At 43.6% G+C, this 20,605-nt stretch overlaps 1 protein-coding gene across 1 annotated transcript; it reads right to left on the bottom strand.

Annotated features, from left to right (window-relative positions):
* Positions 1–2,784: 2,784 nt before the first annotated feature.
* TTPAL (alpha tocopherol transfer protein like) lies at positions 2,785–11,704 on the bottom strand. Its single transcript, XM_075278643.1, has 5 exons — positions 11,505–11,704; positions 5,775–6,224; positions 5,080–5,273; positions 4,230–4,340; positions 2,785–3,980 (listed from the first exon to the last, which is right to left on the bottom strand). The coding sequence occupies exons 2-5, from the start codon at positions 6,208–6,210 to the stop codon at positions 3,705–3,707; spliced, it is 1,017 nt and encodes a 338-aa protein (XP_075134744.1). The 5' UTR covers positions 6,211–6,224; positions 11,505–11,704; the 3' UTR covers positions 2,785–3,704.
* Between the last annotated feature and the right edge of the window lie 8,901 nt (positions 11,705–20,605).

The raw sequence follows: 20,605 nt of genomic DNA on the forward strand, positions 1-20,605 counted from the left end.
TGCAGGCATGGGAAGGGTTGGAGCTGCAAGAAGTAAAAATTGATGGTACCGCAAACAAGAGCCTTCACCAAATCTTGCTCGACAGAACATAGTTTGACTGAAACCTTGCATATTAATCTGGATTCTGTCGCTATGTGCCACGTGACAGATGGCAGCGATGCTTACAAGTCGTGCAACATTACATGAAATATGCCTTACACGACATATATGATTGGTCCAATAAAGAGTGCGAGCTGTGGGAGCTGAAAAAGCAGTGCATATGGCACTAAAGTTGTTTTCCTTAGGAAAGCTATGCTGGTTATCAGTGTAATGTAAATTAGAAGCACCCTTTAACCTTCACCGAATTACAAGATCTATTAACCATAATATTAAAGTTCGACTATTGTTAAAAGATCTACTGTAAAAATTGGAAGCAGGTGCAGTCTATGACAGTCAAGGCTGTGGAGCTGAAAAAAAAAAAAAAAAAAGTTATTGATTCCAACTCCAGATTTAAAATAAAATTCTTAACTATTCTAGATTATTTTTTATTATATAATGAATTAATAGAGAACCTTTCACCACCAATGTTCCCGAGCAATAAGTGTGGTTTGTTTTAGTGGCAGATATGCTATTTAGGCTCTCAAGTGGGGCGTGCCAGGCAGGAACAGACAAGGGGAGTGATTCTGAGTTCTGACACTGGCTGCCTCTGATTGCCTGACATTGTTCACTTTTCTGTCTGACATCATCAGTGACAGCCTTGCTGAATGCTGCAGCCAATCACAGGCGACAACTGTGACCTCTTCACATATAGCATATCAAAGCACTGCTGATGTGAGCTTGGGGGCCTGTAAACAGAAGACTGCACCTGACTTTACATTATTGGTCCACAAAGCAGGACTTTTACGTCTTATAAAAGGTGTTCCAACTATCAATTTAAAGGTATTTTTCAAGCTCCGAAATTCTACTTAAAAGAATTAAAGAAATCCCTGGCCTACGTATGCACCCTAAAAGCCTCTTGCATACATTTTACATAAAACTGCCCCCACCCCCGCAACCCTTCCCTGCTGTGTACTGGGATGTTTTTTTTTTTTGTTTTTTTTACTTCCCATATGTCCAGCTGTAGCACTTCCAGACCCTTTATACAATTCCTAGAAGCTCTGCTTGTTGCCCTCTCCCAGCAATGACTAATCCTTCTCTGCTCTAGCTGGAGATAAGGCTAGAGCAGTGCTCTGACCCCTCGCTCTTTCCTCCCTCACAGAATATAAAGAAAATCAGTACAGAGCAGCCATATAAGTGAAAATGTGCAGATCTGGGTATACTATACACAGGCTGCTCAGTGCTTGGGGAGAATAATCAATGGTCCCCCAAACCCTTTAATATCCCAATATGAAACTGATATAGAGGGCCATTTATTCCTTTTATCAGCCATCTCTCATACGAAGCCTCTATCTCTTCCTGCACAGCTCTGTCTGGGGACACCTGAGTATCTTCTCCTCGAGGAGCATTGATATTTACTTCTACTGACTTCTCAAAGCTCCAGAAACTGCCTCTGGATATTGTCATTTACTGGATGGTAGCCAAGTCATATGGCATAATACTTCACCATTCCTCATCACTTTGGTTGGAAAGTATCCATGCTTCTAAGGCCTCTTGCTTGGCTACTTTGCTTTATTATAGTCTGCCATTTACGGTATGTAGGAGTCAGATGTTTGGCTTACTAACTCCACAGTCCTGGCTTCAATAAAATAGCATGAGAGGAGGAAGCCGACATTTGTAGTGTTAGGGAAGCTATATTCTATACTACACTGTTCATGATATGTCTTCCCTGCTATAGCAGCCCAGTGGACACAACTGTATGTACCTTCCAACCTAAAAGACACCACACACACACTAGCATATTGTGACAAGGACCATTGTTTACCAATATATTTGGTTTAGCTAGAATACTACACCAGACTTGGTGACCTACCAGCTATTATAGCTACAAGCGTCAGCCCAGGTAGATGGGACACCACGGCCTTAGCACAATACAACATACAACACTGAATATTCAGACACTATTCAAAATATGGCACAACATCAGTAAAAGGAAGAGGAAGTCCCCAATACCCACGGATGTGGCAACTGAAGAAACCTGTAACTGCCTAATATAGGAACACACTGGGCCTTGTGTCAAAACTGCAACACAAAATATAGCCATAGCAATAGACATTCAGGACACGTCCCATTGGAGTTCACAGATTGTATTCCTAGTTTAGGTATTTGTGCTTGCAATTTTGCTCTAGTCCAGTAATCTCCAATGTATGGCTCTCTAGGTAATGCAAAAGTAGAACTCCCAGCATGCTCTAATAGGACATGATGGGAATCATAACTTGCCAGTCTGGATAAAATATGATATTTCTTTTAAGGGGGAAAGTGCTCCAAATCCCTTGATTCCAATCACATCGCTATTAAACGCCAAAATCACCACTAGAGGGCACTTAGGGTCCTACTATAGCTCTATCAAGGAGTTCAAGCTACAAGTCATATGCAGAATGCTCCAGAGAGCCATACATCCCACATAATTGAATTAATGTTACCCATATACGCTCCATACAACACAATACATGTAACAGCATTATTTTTGTGTTCTACGCTCACATAAAGTCCTTCCATTACATTATAGTAGTTGCCTTGGGGTCCCAAATAGAGATTTCATACTGCCCACCTATCCACAGGGAAACCCCTTTAAAGGGTATCTAGCACCACCATTTTATGCTGTAGGTGGCATAGTACAATCTTTTCACTAATAAAATCAACATGCAATTTAGCTACTTGGTGTGCGCCCAAGGCATGACCGTATCTGCCAGGGCATCTGTTTTCAACAGTGGTTGCCACACTTGGGACCTGTCAATCTTTATGTTAGTTGGATGGCGACCTCAGGTAAAAAAACGTGGTGCTCTGGCAGACATGACCACACCTCAGGTGCACCAAGAAGCTCACCTGCATTTGGACTAAAAGTTGCACTTTGACAAAGGTATGCTCACTATGATGTCAACAGCACATACAATAGCATATACGTGGTTTAGAAGCAGTTTTGGCAATAGCAAACTTAATTTTTAATGATCTTTTATGCCATATATACATGATAAAGTGGGTCCTCCCCCAAACCTAAGAGCCAAAACCAACATGGTTTTGGACACTAGAACGTCTATTACATAGCATGGACACCCACAACATACAGTGGGTGCCCCAAGTGTAATCACTGTAGCTCCTGCCTATAGTATTGATATGGATAGATGATGCTCTTACAAGTTACCCCCCACCCTATTACTCCTCATCTCATCCCTTTCAAGGATCCTGTTTAAGGGCCCTATGATGTTCCAGCTTGATCTTCACTGCATTAGAAATAGATCATAATGCATTGAACGTTCACATCAGTGCAGGGAATGCTGGGGGTTATGCAACAGAGAATTAGCTTTTGTTGCCATAACATGGTCCACCTAGCTTATTTTAGGCAATAAAATAATTACAGATATAAAAAAGTCAAGTGCTTTAAAGGATAATGTTGCGCATTGGGAAGCGAGCATTTGGCAATGACATAGTTAATTATTACACTTAAAAAAAAACCATATGCATGAATACAGGATAAGAGTAAGGAAAACTAAAAATCGCAAAAACCAAGCACCTGATGGACATTTATTCAGATGCTCACCCTGGGATCTTGTATGATGTGGAAATACTTTTCAATAACAGTAGAGCTGGGATTTAACCCCACGTGCAGATTCCTCATACTGCAGGTAGTCCGACTCCGCATCATTCATTACTAATCCTTGGAGTGAGCCATCTCGGGTGAGGTTGACCTGTTGAAAGTCTTGTGCAAAGTCATTTTCAGATGCCAAAAGAATCTGGCTCCATGCGGAAATATCCAGCTTCCCTGCTGTGCCTCCATATTCTTCAGGTAAGATAGCCTTGGGAATGTTGCTATGGAGGGAGTTCAGATCTGACCCGTGCAGGAATATCTATATGGGTAAAATGAGAAATTGAGGATTAAAATTATAGTAACATTTTAACAAAATGAATTTGGAATAGAACCACTAATACAACCTTCCCTTGTATGCCAAGTTTTCACAGAGAACAACGCATAAAAATGTGATGATTAAAAAATTTGATTAGCAAAAAAAATTTTTTTTATAAATTTATTCCAAGGTCTATAGTAGCAGCTGACAGCTTTGTCTGTATACCAGCACAATAAAAAATACTGCACTTACCCGTTGTACTATCTTTTCTTTTAAAAATGGCCTCAGTATGGCGTAAATCCCTTTAAATATCCGGGGCTCATTGATAATATTGACAGCTTTTATCCTAATTGGAAACCCGTCCTGTTATAGATATAAAGAGTAATTCAAGAATAAGCATCAACTCTTACAGAAGCAGACTGTTAGTAAACAGAGACTATAGAAATTTGTTTCTCAGATCACTTTTTAGCTTACAAAACAAACAGGTAAAATACACCCCTCGTGCACCACAAAATCCCATTATGTAGATTTTAGGAATTAAATAGTAAAGCCACCAATATTGGTAAGATGTGAGTGATACTTATACTCTGGTTGGTAACATCCATGAGGACCACCATTAATTTTGCCTCAAAGAGGACCTTTCATGTCCTCGGGCACGCACTGTTTTATATACTGCTAGCAAGCCAACAGTGCGCTGAATTCAACGCACTGTCAGCTTTCCCATTATGTGCCCCGAGGCAAGAGATATCGGTGCCATTACTGATGTTTATCCAATGTCAGAAGGGCGTTCCTGACAGTCTAGCTGGGCTGTGAGGAACGTCCCCCCTGATAGTACTCATTCATACCACTGTACTGTCAAAGGGGGCGTTCCTTATCACCCAGCAACGACGCTAAGCTGTGAGGAACACCCCTCCCCCTGACTGTACTCGTCCATTCACTAGCACTGGGGGGGCGTTCTTCACAGCTTAGCGTCATCGCTGGATAGTAAGGAACTCCCCCTCTGTGCATGTGCCCGAGGACATGAAAAGTCCTCTTTAATTTCACAGCGATGTTCCCCTGTCTATTACCCCATCGGCAGAGCAGACTATCACATTTCTCTCACCTGAAGAATTCCGATGATCTTCTTGGCAATAAATGGTCCAAAATGAGAGGCTTGGGACAATCCAACCCCCTCATAATCTGCTAAGATCACAATACCATTCACTTGGGTTTCCTCAGCTTCTATCAGTTTTTCTAATGACAGATACATAGCCCGAAGGTTTTCAGTAATTGGGTAACTTCGGGGATTCCACTGACCTTATGGATAAAAGAAACAAGCAGTGATGTAAATAACAGTAGTGATGAGTAGGTCTCAGTTTTTCATAAACGTGCTTCTAAGTTGTTTTCCCATTGTGGCCCCTTCTTAGCGTGGTCCTAGCACTATAAACTAATGACATGTCTCTCAACCTCTGGTTCCCCCCTGACTCTCACAACATGCAGTCTCACAGACACACAAACTGCAGCCGAACACCCACCCTCCTCCCCAGAACAAGGGATATACATGATGTTGGATTGACTTCCAACATCATGAATATGTAACAGGTACATTGGTTGGGGTGTATACCAGTTGCATGTCACAGCCTTTACTTGTTTTATTCTATAAAACAACTGAACACTATAATGGTATAATGGTTAGACTCTGCCATCGTTTGAGACTAACAGACCATCAAAAATGGACATCAAAACAGATCTTACTGATCCCATGCACATTCTATACTTATAGCACCATTCTGAGATTTTGAGAAACAGAAATCATACCAGGGCGAATACAGACAATACGCCTTCCCTCTGTGTCTGTGTGAGGTAGAACAGTCAAGAACCCAGAGTCCAGGACAGGCTTAACTGCGGAAGGTTTAAGATTGGTAAATACTTCCGGCCATCCTTTCCGGCAACTGTAATAATTGACCAACAGCTGTAAAGCTCGATCATAGTCAAACTTGCGAGCCCTCAGAAAACGGAGCAGGAAAGCGTCATCAACTCGTGTCCTTAGGTTGGGATAGTCCTTCCATATCATGTCCCTCAAAGCCTGAACATCACGTAACCTCCATTCTGGTTTCTCCTGCAGTTCTTCTCTAGCCTTAAGGACCAACTCCGGGGTCAATGTACAGACGTAGCCTTCATGGAGAGTGGAATCTACTTCCAAGGAAGAGGATACAGAAGAACTTCCTACCGAGGTCTCATTATCTTGTGCCATTGAATATGTGACAACTGTAAAATAGAAGAATTTGGTCACTTATCTACAATATAGTTCAACAATAATAATGAATAATAATCGGCATGAGATACATATACACACACACAACAGTTTTAATCTAACCTTATAGTACCTTCATGTAATTCCTAGATGTTGTCGGCTACAGATATTAAACTGTGCATATGAACAGCAGTGGCTGAGGAGATAAACTGCTTTTGTCTGACTCCATACTGGCCATACATGACTTATAGTACACAGAGTTTCCAAAGTTGGATCATCTTTGAGGCAAGTTCTAGTCTATAGTCAGCCATCCTTTTGCAAGATTTTACCTTCCCATCATTGAGCACTGCCTAGTGCTACTGCCACCTGCCCAACACTGGCTATAGACATAAAAGAGCCGTTTCACCTGGATATTATACTTCTAGGGGAGGACATGAAGAACTGTCAGACATACCGGACACTTCAAAGAAGCTAAGAAGTAGACTGGTAACCATTCAATGTTCCCTACTTCTTAGAGAACCGTCAGGCTGGGCACCACACACAGTCAGCCGGCTACATAGATTATTGATGATTTTGCTGCAAACCACATCCAGAATTTTGAACATTGCGTGTACTGCTGGATTACACAATTTTCTGTTTGGCTAATATATTTCCTGCCAATGTACCCACCAACATTTTCTGTTTGGCTGGATACTATCACCCCATTTAGTAATCAGTTGCAAAAGATGTTAATGATTAAAAAATTGTTTAATTTCAACCATTGATGTTCATGGACAGTTTGTAATTTCTTTTATGTTTCTTGGTGCGCTTGATGTCAATAAATATGGCTGCTATAAAAACAAATATAAGGGTGTGCCAAACACTAGCAGCAATTCAACCTTATTGTAAATCTGGATACCTACAAGATTTACAAGAGATGTGTCCAAATGATTGCCCACTGCAGAGATCGACCCCAGTTGTGTAATCTCTTCCATTCTGCTATCAATACTGATAGCTGATGTAGAAGATAGATGATGTTGACCACTGCACAATAGCCATAAAGGGTGCCTGAGTTTTCATGAACAGTTGAAATACATGCAGGGTCTTGCTGAGCAGTCTGTTCTATGAGTGTATAAGCCTTCATCCATGATATAGTTTTTCTGCTGTTAATAATCATATTATGGCTTAAACACATTCTATATTACTGTATCAAGCTGCAGGCATGTACAATAAGGAGCAGTCTGCCCCTCTCATATTCATTACTTTCTAAAACACAGAAACAAAAATGTATGGTCAGTAAAGCTGCTTGCTGTCATTTAATAATATACCCCATCTGTAATCGCACAAACAGCCAGAAGTAGACATTAGCACTTTTCTCTCAGTATGATTCATGCTGACACAGCACGGAAAACACATGGACCCCACTATAGTCTATGTCGTCCGTGTGGTTTCTTTGTTAACTGCTTTTTAATGTGTTCGGTATTCTGTTCGGGGGTCCCCAAGCAGACTTCCCGAATGGAATACCAAACAAAGATGTGAACCAGGCGTAACCTGTGAGCGTGCAGTGTCTACAGGCCCTGCTGCAACATCTGTGGGCAAGTGTGCCACTGGATTCCATATGAAACCTGTATGTCTCCATTGCCAACCTTATCTCATCTTGTATCCAGGCTAGAGGTGTCCCAATAGAGTACTAGAGCCTCCTTTTAATTGTACAATTTTCCCCAATAAACTTATCCTTTTGCTCTACTAATATACTGTAATATTATATATATATATATATATATATATATATATATATATATATCCATTACATTTACACATAGTAAGTTTCATTCAATTGCAACAATTTCTTCTTTACACCGAATTGTCTATTGGTAATTAAATCCTTTATTTCCCCTCTTATATATAATAAACTACCTAATATACACTTTAAAACATAAGTGTAGCAGTGTGACTCATGGTAACTAGTTGGAAACTAAAAAATGACATTATCATCTGCTATTTCTTTCTCATGCAGATAATCTCATTGGATATTATCTAGACTCCATGTACACAACTGTAGTAGTTCTCAGTATACTGTGCACAATTGTGGAGAATCTATGGACCCATTCATTTATATGGCCCCATGCATAGGTCTAGAGACATGTTTTGTGGAGCACTGATACACTATAGCGGACAGTAAAAACCACTACCGTTGTGTGCATGTAGGCTTATGTCAGAATGATTATACACTGTCACAGTGTTGTCTGAACTGAGGTGCCAGCGGTGCGTCCTACAGTCGAGGGGCATGTTCTAGTATTTTTAGTTGTGCTAGTGGGAGATTATTAATAATACGCTATGGCTCAGACTGTAGCACGAAAACAATTTGTTCTATACTGTATATGCCTTTTCTCACTGTACAGCACATTACTCTCTTATGTATATACACCTTAACAGTAAAATAGTCTTATTGCTTATAACAGAGCCTTGCTATGGGCAACACGACCAATGTCTGATCAGTATTAGAAGGCCTGGAGTCTGCAGATAAATAACATACTTGTCCCTCTCTGCTCCATGTTACATCCGACAGTACAGTAATGCAGCATCCACAGCTGCAGAGATTAGAAAAAAACAGAAGAGCTTCTCCATAAGCAACTGCATTGTGATGTGAGCTGACACAAGACTTCCTGTAATTGTAATGATCATCTTGAGTATTGTGTGAGTCACCAAGCAGACTGCCCTGCGCCCAATGGTATGGAAGGTGGCAGCACACATATGGGGGAAGGGAATTTTAAACTACTTGAGAAGGAAAAGTGGAGAAGTTGCCAAAGCTTTCAGATTTCACCTCTCATTTCTTCAGAGACCCCGGAGAGAGTAGCAAACCGACTTGTTGCCATGGACAATTATTTAATGTATCCTTGGCACCGAGAATTCTATACTAGTATTACAGTAAAGTTAGCAGAAGGTGCCATAACCCGCAGTGTGACTCACAGAATATCCTCTGCATACAACAATTAGAACTGTAATGAGGTCTTTTCTGTGACTATAAGAACTGAGTCACCTTGCCCTGTCAAATGGCCAGAACAATCTGTTTAGAGCAGTTGACAACCCCCATAGAAGCTGTCATGGTAGCCATATCAGGCTCAGACAATATACCTAGATACCTGAACGTCAGATCTACCTAGTTGTGCTGAAATCCTGCAACAGGGAATATTACACTGAATAACAAGGCATATTTGCCTCCAGGGACTCTAAGGAAGCTGGATGAAATGTAATTGCTGGGACTACTGGCAATTCTAAGCTTTCCCAGAACAATCCTGTAAGTTGATTTTACTAACAAGATGGCATGGCAAGGTTATCTTAATATCAGGACAGGAGTTACCTTTCTCACTGAACCCAAAATCCAAACAAAAAAAAGAATAAATAATTCCCTATATGAGGCCTCACATCAACTTTACATCGCTAATTCACAGCTAGAGAAGTAAAACTCCCTGGAGGATGTTGTGTGAATAGTAGATGGTGGTCACACCTATAAGGCTGATCTTAGTCGTCAATCTATCATCATTTGGGGCAACCTCTGCAGACTCATCCAACAAGCTGCTACAGAGAAAGGATGGATCCAATGGAATTAAGGGGCAGATTTATTAAGGCGTTGTCCACGTATTTTTTTTTTTTTTAATTAGGCCAGGGGAAGTGAAAAAAAACCCCAAACAAACAAAATACTCAACTGTCCCCGATGCGGTGCTCTGGAGTCTCCCAGCACGGTCAGGTCCTGCAGCTTCGTTTTCTTCTGCCAGAAGTCCCTGCTGCACGTGAACGCTGGGGGGCCAATCAGCAGCCTCAGCAAAGGACATGGGACGTCAATACCTGAGAAATCCCCAGGGTCCTTTCCTTAGGCTGCTGATTGGCCCAGAGGTCACATAACATAAGGAACACGGGATGTCAGAGTTGGCGAGGACTTCCAGCAAAAGAAGACAGCCGAGCAGAAGGACCGGCCACACTGGAAGGACAACGGAGCACAGAGTATGATTTGTTTTTTAATTTATTTTATTTTTATTTTTTTTTAACACCCCCGGCCTAAAACAAATTTAGGCTGGAAAACCTTTTTAAGGCTAGGTTTATATCTGCATTAGATGACTGTTCAAGGATTCTGTTTGAAAAATATTTTTGGGCGGAAACCCGGTGCAACCCATTATAGTCAGCAGTCCCCAAGTGGACTCGAAGAATGGAAACCCAAGCACAGGTGTGGGCCTATCGCAAGACTGGAGTTTAGTATGCAGGCTCACTCGCCATTTTACTTAATGGCAGTTCGCGAGTGAGCCTGTGCAGTAGCACTTCGGAGGGAAGCGCTACTACGCAGGCGCGGGATTTGAAGAGAAGTCGGAAGAAGACACGGAACCAGAGGGCGTTACTACAAGAAGACAGAAGAGGCAGGCGTGCCCGAAGCTGACATCACATCGCGCATCCCCGCCCATGGTGAACGTTCGGTAAGTTTTGCATATATGTTTTTATCCATTTATTTAAAAATGGGACCGGGGGTTAATATAACATTTACGGTGCCTGAATAGCCTTTTTAAAGGCTATTCACGCATATGTGGGGCTCTATTAGCATAATTTTGCTGATAGAGCCCCTTTAAGTTACAGACAATACATAATATGGTTCCAGTGTTGACGTCACATCAATGAGCTTTACTGGTGGCCATACTGTTTACAAACAGTGTATTCAATTGTATGTAAGAAAAAAATATGGAAATAACTTCCAACCTGCCCCTGATTTGTGGTAATATATACACTAGTATTCTATAATAGTGAGTAGTACTAAATACATGTGTCCCAGTAGATATATATGTACACACATACTAAGGATATGTAGCCAAAATACATAAATATGGATACATTGAATCTAAAAGATTACTTACAGATACTACATGTATACTATACTACATATATACAGGCAAACATATATAAAAATGCAATGTTTGTATGTGTATATACATATATAATATACTGATACTATGTACATAGAAATATGACGTTAGTAGGTATGTTTCTATTCACTGTAGAGCTTTGCAGATACATGTATTATAAATCTATACATACCAGGTATTATACCATGCTAGCATAGACACAGTGTATATACAGAGCCTGTGACAACATGCGGATATACTCTGGCTGTATACATGCAGCAGCAGGATGATGGAGAGCCATGCACGCCCACTGTGCCCCCTACCCCAAGGTTAAGCTATAGACAACACATTATATGGTTCCGGTCCTCATTATAACGCCAGTACCTGTACTGCGAGCTGAGCAGCAGGAGAGCGGACTCTACCATTTACCTGCAGGAAGGGGGAGACGTCTCCAGGAATGCGGAATTCTGCAGCATCAGGCGGAGCAGCTCACCTCTTCTCCACCTCCGGGTCTCCTCATACAGGCTCTTACCTGCGTCCCCATACGATAGGCTACCCTAGATCACGTGTACGCGCGTCCGATGTCCACCCACCTGTACAGCGCCGCGCTCTAGGGATTAAGGCGGTCGTGGACGTGCTCGGGATAACATCCGCTGGCGTGCGCGTCCTCGTCTGCCTGCTGTTATGTGGTGTTGCCAATAGAGGGCGTGCCAGGATACTTAATTGACTTTGTTCTGTGAATAGTATCGTTATTACCCACAGCAACCAATCACATCACTTCTTTCACGTGTAAAGCTGTTTTGGGAAAATTGAAGCTTTCATCTGATTGGCTGCTCATATTTTTTTTTTTTTTTTTTTTTTGTTCAAAGGATATTACAATTTTTATATATTTTTTTATTTACCAACTTATTTTCATTTTCACTTGAAAGTTTGATGTGGATATGATAGTCCTGGATAGGGCTGACACCAGGTTTGTGTGGACCTCAGTGGGTTCATGTGAGGAGGCAGTGTGTTCCTCTAAAAGTGCAGCAGGGTGACTGTATTTCTGTCAATCTGTCAATGTTCAGTGAATTTGAGATATTTTTAGGTAATTTTTTTTACTTCTGTATGTGACCTGCAGCTACAATAGACATGCTGCTATACAGTGTAATTCCCTCTTATTATGCCCCCCACAGAATAATGGCCTCATTATGCTCTATACAAGTGATGGCAAATCCGTGGTTCTCAACCTTTCTAATGCCGTGACCCCGCAATACATTTCCTCATGTTGCGGTGACCCCATTCAGTTTGGAACACGCGTCCATAATGGCGTGCGTTCCAGCTGAATAGCGCTGCTGCACCACAGTAGCGTGGCTTCTCAGTGGCTAAAGCCATCGGAAATATGTATTTTCTGATGGCTTTAGGCATACCTCGCAACTTTTGAAGATTAGAAAGAGGGAGAAAATATGCAAATTTAGCTCAGCCCACTTTTATGTTGACGCCACCCATTCTCAATAATTTTTCATGTGCTCCCACACAGTATAATCTTCCTACAGTCACCAGTACATTATATGTCCCCTCGCCATCTCTCCCCCAGTTTCATATAACCCCTTCATCTGCCCCCAGTTTCATGTCCCCCCTCCATCTCTGCCCCAATTTCATGTCCCCCCTCCATCTCTGCCCCCAGTTTCATGTCCCCCATCTCTGCCCCAGTTTCATGTCCCCCATCTCTTCCTCAGTTTCATGTCCCCCTCATCTCTGCCCCCATGTCATGCTGTACCCCCCTTCATCTGCCCACAGTTTCATGTCCCCCCATCTCTGCCCCGTTTCATGTCCCCCATCTCTTCCCCAGTTTCATGTCCCCCCATCTCTGCCCCCAGTGTTATGCTGTACCCCCCTTCATCTGCCCAGTTTCATGTCCCCCCATCTCTTCCCCCAGTTTCATGTCCCCATCTGTTCCCCAGTTTCATGTTCCCCCATCTCTGCCCAGAGCTTCATGTCCCTCCATCTCTGCCCCCAGTGTCATGCCGTCCCCCCCTTCATCTGTCCAGAGCTTCATGTCCCTCCATCTCTGCCCCCAGTGTCATGCCGTCCCCCCCTTCATCTGTCCAGAGCTTCATGTCCCTCCGTCTCTGCCCCCAGTGTCATGCCGTCCCCCCTTTCTTCTGCCCAGAGTTTCATGTCCCTCCATCTCTGCCCCCAGTGTCATGCCGTCCCCCTTTCTTCTGCCCAGAGTTTCATGTCCCTCCATCTCTGCCCCCAGTGTCATGCCGTCCCCCCCTTCATTTGTCCAGAGCTTCATGTCCCTCCGTCTCTGCCCCCAGTGTCATGCCGTCCCCCCTTTCTTCTGCCCAGAGTTTCATGTCCCTCCATCTCTGCCTCCAGTGTCATGCCGTCTCCCCTTTCATCTGCCCCTTCATTATGTTCCACCTTAATGTTTAAAACGAAAAAAACCTCTTATACTTACCTTCCAACGCTGCCCCGCCGCCCGCTTAGTCTCGCTTACTCATATAGTTGTAGCCGCGATGTGACGTCATCACGTCGCGGCTACACTGCAGAAGCCGCAGTGCAGCGTTTAAAGCAGGAGCTCCTGCTTTAATCGCTTGTGTGTTCAACTCATCGGCGTCCTCCGGGCGCCGATAAGTTGAAACAGGGACAATTAGCATTAGTATTCCAAAGAAAACCAGGATATCTACAGAATGGTGGTGCAGAGAAGACCTCTAAAGGTAGGAGAAGAATAGCCTTTCTTAAGGCTATTCCTACGTGTTATCGAGAAAAAATTCAATTTTAATGATTGAATCCCTTTAAAGAGATTCTACCATTAAAAACCTTTTTTTTTCTCCCAGTGCTGCGAGATAACTCATTTGCATACCAGCAAAAAACAGGATTTTAACCGACTGGCGGCCCGGAGAAGACATCTAAAGGTAGGAGGAGAATAGCCTTTCTTAAGGCTATTCCTACGTGATAGGCAGAAAAATTGAGTTTAAATGATAAGATCCCTTTAAAGAGGACCTTTCACCATCTGGGGCACATGCGGTTTAATACACCGCTAGAAAGCCGACGGTGCGCTGAATTCAGCGCACTATTGGCTTTCCTATTCTGTGCCCATGGTGAAGAGCTATCGGTGCCAGTACCATAACTGTCCATCGTCAGAAGGGCGTTTCTGACAGTCAGGAATGCTATTCCTCAAGTTGCGTTGTACTGTGAGAGCGGTGAGCATCGTTGAGCAATAAGCAACGCCTCCTTTCACAGTACAGTGCAATAGACGCTGCTGTGAGGAAGGGCGTTCCCGACTCACTGTCAGAAACTCCCTTCTGACAATGAAGAGCTATGGTAACAGCACCAATAGCTCTTCACTGGGGGTACAGAATGGGAAAGCCGATAGTGTGATGGTGAAAGGTCCTCTTTAAAGCTGAAAAGGGGTGCTGTAACTAATAAGAAGTACTATAAAAAGCGGGCACTAGAACTGAAGAGGAAACTGTTGTTCCCACAGGCCACAAGAAAATGGCCGCTTACTGTGTAAGCGGCCATTTTTCTTGTGGCCGCGGGCAGGCGCAGTCGGCTCTGCCCATGACCTAGAAGTTTGACCCCCAGCGCCGGAAGGAGATGCGTGAAGAGGCCATTCCTGAAGAAGATGGAGGCAGTGCTGGAGAGTTCTCTCACAGCATTGGGGACGCCCCCAGTGCTGTTTGAGCACTGGGTACCACCCCCAGTGCTGCGAAAGAACTCATTTGCATACTGGCGAAAACCGGGATTTCTACGGAATGGCGGCACAGAGAAGACTTCTAAAGGTAGGAGAAGAATAGCCTTTCTTAAGGCTATTCCTACGTGTGACCAACAAAAAATTCGATTTTAATGGCAGAATCCCTTTAAAGATTTTTAACAATTTGGCAACATCTAATATGTCCCAAATGTAGACATGCAAAATAGACCATAGGAGAATACAAGTGCAATAAATGAAATGGGAATTTCAGGGGACATGGTACAAACCTTACTTTGGGCCCCTGAAACTGCAGATTACACCTCTGCTGCGAGTGGAATGCAAGAAGCTCAGCCACCCATAATAACCATTAAACATTGCACAGAACATGTTAATCCTGTACCCATCTAACTCAGCCATGTTAATGTTTCAGGTACAATGAACCATTTTCGTGCCTGGGGTGAGAAACGTGAGGTAACTAATTGACTTAGACTGCTTGAGTCAGCACAATAGTTGTAGGACAGTGTGTAATTAACATGTTGGACTTTAATTGAAAGCAACAGAAGTCAGTGAGTATAAGGGTGTGTTTACATGTTCAGGTTTTCAGATGCAGTATTTTGAAGCTAAAAGCAGGGGTGGAATGTAAAGGTTGTGAAAGTAGAGATACGACTTCAAAGATCAGATTCAGGAAATATTTTTGTATTTAATTGAGGATCAATGTAGGTAAGAATTACTTCGCTGGAGTGTGAGGGTAAGTACACATGAAGTGGTAGACAGCTGAAAATCATGGCCATGTGTGGTGGGGTCTGGTTTTCAAATGGATAGTTAATGGCCGTATGATTTGCCGGCAATATTTCAGTTTTACAAGCATAACCGCGACCAAATAACATTGATAATCAATTTGAAAACTGCCATCTGTTTATTAATAGTCCGGCCTCTGGTACTCCCCCCGAGAATGAAGGAATACAACACTTGTTTAGCACTGTGCCCTTATTATCGATAGGGGTCCAGCATCTGGTACTCCCCTTAAGAATGAGGGAAAATAACACTGCTTTAGCACTGTGTTATTATCGATGAGGGTCCGGCCTCTGGTACCCCCCAAGAATGAAGGAATACAACACTGGTTTAGCACCATACCATTATTATCCATGAGGGTCCGATGTCTGGTACTCCTCCTTAGAATGAAGTGAATAAAACACTGGTTTAGCACTGTGCCCTTATTATAAATGGCAGTCTGACCTCTGGTACCCCCCTTCCCTCCGAGAATGAAGGGAGTACAATACTGGTTTAGCACTGTGCCCTTATTATAAATGGCAGTCTGACCTCTGGTATCCCCCTTCCCTCCGAGAATTAAGGGAGTACAATACTGGTTTAGCACTGTGCCCTTATTATTGATGGAGGTCTGATGTCATGTACACCCCTTGAGAATGAAGGAATACAACACTGGTTTAGCACTGTGCCCTTATTATCGATGGGGGTCCAGTCTCTGTTCCTTTCCATGAAAATGAAGGGAGCACAGCAGTGGTTTAGCAGTGTGCCCTCGTTATTGATAGGAGTCTGATGCCTGGTACTCCCCCTGAGAATGAAGGGAATACAACATTGGTTTATCACTGTGCCCTTATTATTGATGGAGGTCCAATATCTGGTACTCCCCTTGAGAATGAAGGAATACAACACTGGTTTAGCGGTGTGCCCTTATTATCAATGGAGTCCGGCCTCTGGTACTTTCCTTGATAATGAAAGGAATATAACAATGTTTTACATTGTGCACTTATTATCGCTGGTTGCCCAGCCCCTTCTACTTCCCATGAAAATGAAGGGAGTACAACACTAGTGTGGCACTGTGCTCTTCTTTTTAATGGAATCCAGCCTTTGATATCCCCCGCCCCCTCCCCAAGAATGAAGGGAATACAATACTGGTTTAGCTCTGTGACTCTTTGACTATATTTAGGTTTGGTTTTGTCTTTTTTTGTTGGGGGGGTTGTTTTGTTTTTTTTTTGTAGGGAACTGCAATGCGGTTTCATTCAAGTCATGTATTCCCTTCATCCTCAGGATCAGTGTTGATCCCAGACCCCTACCAATAATAAGGTGATGGTATATCCATGAAATATGCCAACACATTATCAGATGGGAATACCCATGCTACAGCTACAGTGTTGGCCAAAAGTATTGGCACCCCTGCAATTCTGTCAGATAATACTCATTTTCTTACAGAAAATGATTGCAATCACAAATTCTTTGGTATTATTATCTTCATTTAATTTGTCTTCAATGGAAAACCACAAAAATAATTGTCAAAAAGCCAAGTCCTATTAATATTATAAATGTGAAATGTTTGTGAGTTTGTGGGTTTGTGATGTTCGGATGTTTGGTGGTCAATCACGCAAAACCCACTCCACCGATTTGGCTGAAATTTTCCACAAACATAGTTAATACACATGATTGCGCAACAGGCTACTTTTGAACACAATAACCCACATACGTTTTCCACATGACCCCCACAAAAAACAAACTCACATCACCATCTCTGCAATCTCACACACTTTGGACCATAGCAAGCCCCTAAACTTCACATTACCCCCTACAGCCTAGCTCCTAAACCCCCCCCCCCCCACACACACACATTCACCTATACTTTCTCACTTTCACCCTCACCTTCACCATCCTGCAGGAGCCTACCTCTGTCACTCTCCGGACCAGCCATGCTTGCCAACCCCCACCGCTGGGAGGATCCGCGGCACCGCCCACCACACTACTCCACTAGCTTCACAGGAGCATGCGCACTTTGCACACATAAACAACGTGTTACTAGCACGCCACCACTTTGCACCTACAGCTTAGGCTGCAGCACACAAAATCCTGCCTCCAGCCCGCAACACTACCCGACGCCGCTATCACCTCCCTGCTGTTTCCGCTGCACAATCCATCCACCAGCCCGACACTGGTAAGTTCACGTACCACTCTAACACTGCCAGGACCTCTGCCCTCTCTACGCCGCTGTGCCAACACCTTACGCTCCATAATAACCTTACCCCTCTCCCTCAGTGCCCTATCCTTCCACTTCTCCTCTGCAAACACACCTCACTTCACCCCCCTTGCTATGGCCCATGCCACTGATGTTCCTATGGCAACCGGCCGCCATAGCCGACGCTTCCTTGCACACCACCGCTCACACTGCCTCTGCTCTCGGCCGCCATACCCCCTTGTACTACGGTGCATGCCAGCACTTTCCGTCTGCCAGGTGGCCGGTAGCCGTACGCCCGCCATAGCCCTTCCCTTACACAATCGCGCATACACTGCGCTACTCCCGTCATGTCTCTGGTTTCTGCCAACTTTGCGTCCTCCGCCGCCTTCTCTTACCTGTCCCGCGGCTCCCATCTGTCCCTCGCTGCACGGAGGCATCCTCCTGCTCATCTCCGCCACCTACACTGGGCTAGCCTGCCACCGTGAAGGTTCCTATAGCAGCCGCTAGCTCTCCCACACCTCCCACACAGCTCAGTGTGTCCAGGCTGCTGCAGGCTATGCTACGTAGCCTGCAGTAGCACTGGCACGATTATGCAATACATAGCAATACATTATGATTGCAATGCATTGCATTGTTCAGGACACCCCCTGCTGGTGTACAACGGTATTGTTTTGCAAGCTGCTGGATGCAGCCTGCAAACCTCATTAGCATTAAAATAAAATAAAAATAAAAAAAACAATACTGTGAAACACACACATTACCTATCCCCGCCTCCGAAATCCCCCACCCTACTAACTGAACTAAACATTACGCCTGCATACACTCACACTATTAGGCAATGCATTGCAATACATTACTATTGCAATGCATTGCATTATTCAGCGCACCCTCTGTTCTCCTTCACACCCACTAAACGCCCATGTATTTGCTGAAAATACACATCTACACATACATGTGTAAGGGTCCATTCACACGGCGTAACGCGGCGCTCATTTGGTGCTTATTTTTACACCTAGCGCCGCGTTACGGGAGCGTTTGCGCCGCGCTATTTACCCGATCGTAAAATTTCACCCTCGACTCGATTTACACACTTCTACAATCACCGCGTAGCAGCTAGTTGGATATAATTCCACAGTAAACATAAAAAAGGGGGTGGACAACCGTATTGGCACTGTTTGAAAATTCATGTGATGCTTCTCTAATTTGTGTAATTAACAGCACCTGTTACTTACCTGAGGTACCTAACAAGTGGTGGCAATAACTAAATCACACTTGCAGCCAGTTGAAATGGATTAAAGTTGACTCAACCTCTGTCCTGTGTCATTGTGTGTACCACATTGAGCACGGAGAAAAGAAAGAAGACCAAAGAACTGTCTGAGGACTTGAGAAGCAAAATTGTGAGGAAGCATGAGCAATCTCTAGGCTACAAGTCCATCTCCAAAGACCTGAATGTTCCTATGTCTACCGTGCGCAGTGTCATCAAGAAGTTTAACCCCTTCCCGCCGATGGCATTTTTTGATTTTCGTTTTTTGTTTTTGACTCCCCTCCTTCTAAACCCCATAACTTTTTTATTTCTCCGCTCCCAGAGCCATATGAGGTCTTAATTTTTGCGGGACAAATTTTTCTTCATGATGCCACCATTAATTATTCTATATAATGTACTGGGAAGCAGGAAAAAAATTCAGAATGGGGTGGATTTGAAGAAAAAATGCATTTCTGCGACTTTCTTACGGGCTTTGGTTTTACGGCGTTCACTGTGCAGCCAAAATGACATGTCCCCTATATTCTGTGTTTCGGTACGGTTCCAGAGATACCAAATTTATATGGTTTTATTTACATTTTGACCCCTAAAAAAAATTCCAAAACTGTGTTAAAAAAATTTTTTTCTAAAAGTCGCCATATTCCGACGGCCGTAACTTTTTTATACGTAAGTGTACGGGGATGCATAGGGCGTCTTTTTTTGCGGGGTCGGGTGTACTTTTTAGTTCTACCATTTTTGGGAAATGTTATTGCTTTGATCACTTTTTATTCAAATTTTTATCAGAATCAAAACAGTGAAAAAACGGCGGTTTGGAACTTTCGACTATTTTTCCCGCTACGACGTTTACCGAACAGGAAAAATATTTTTATAGATTTGTAGAGTGGGCGATTTTGGACACGGGGATACCTAATATGTATATGTTTCACAGTTTTTAACTACTTTTATATGTGTTCTAGGGAAAGGGGGGTGATTTGAACTTTTAATTCTTTTTATATTTTTTTATATTTTTTTTAACTTTTTTTTAAATTTTTTTTTTGCATTTATTAGACCCCCTAGGGGTGTTGAACCCCAGGGGGTCTGATCACTAATGCAATGCATTACAATGCTAATGCATTGCAATGCATTGCAAAAAAGTATCCTTTCTTTTGCAGGCTGCATAGACCAGCCTGCAAAAGAGAGGATTTGCAGACAAGCCTGGGAGCCTGTACAAGGCTCCCGGCTGTCATGGCAACGGGACGTCAGCCCTGGAGCATGCTCCAGGAGCCGGCGATCCTGGCCAAAATGGCGGCGCCCATGCGCCGCCGGGAAAATGGCGCCTCCGGCGCCTTTGACCGCGGCGCCGGAGTGGTTAATGCCTCCGATCGGTCCGGGGACCGATCGGAGGCATTAGAGCCGGGTGTCTACTGCTTAAAGCAGTAGACACCCGGCGGCTATGGTGGCCGCCCGGCTCCCGGGCAGTTGCCATAGTTACAGACCCGACATGCGCCGTACTATTACGGCGCATGTCGGGAAGGGGTTAAAGCCCATGGCACTGTGGCTAACCTCCCTAGATGTGGCCGGAAAAGAAAAATTGACGAGAGATTTCAACGCAAGATTGTGCGGATGGTGGATAAAGAACCTCGACT

This window comes from Leptodactylus fuscus, chromosome 6 (genome assembly GCF_031893055.1).
Source record: "Leptodactylus fuscus isolate aLepFus1 chromosome 6, aLepFus1.hap2, whole genome shotgun sequence".
In the NCBI taxonomy this organism is placed as follows: Eukaryota; Metazoa; Chordata; class Amphibia; order Anura; family Leptodactylidae; genus Leptodactylus; species Leptodactylus fuscus.

Coding starts and splice junctions, on each gene's coding strand:
- TTPAL (XM_075278643.1), bottom strand. CDS start 6,210: ATGGCACAAGATAATGAGACCTCGGTAGGAAGTTCTTCTGTATCCTCT. Junction 5,274..5,774: donor TATTGTCTGTATTCGCCCTG/GTATGATTTCTG, acceptor TTTATCCATAAG/GTCAGTGGAATCCCCGAAGT. Junction 4,341..5,079: donor AGATCATCGGAATTCTTCAG/GTGAGAGAAATG, acceptor TATCTATAACAG/GACGGGTTTCCAATTAGGAT.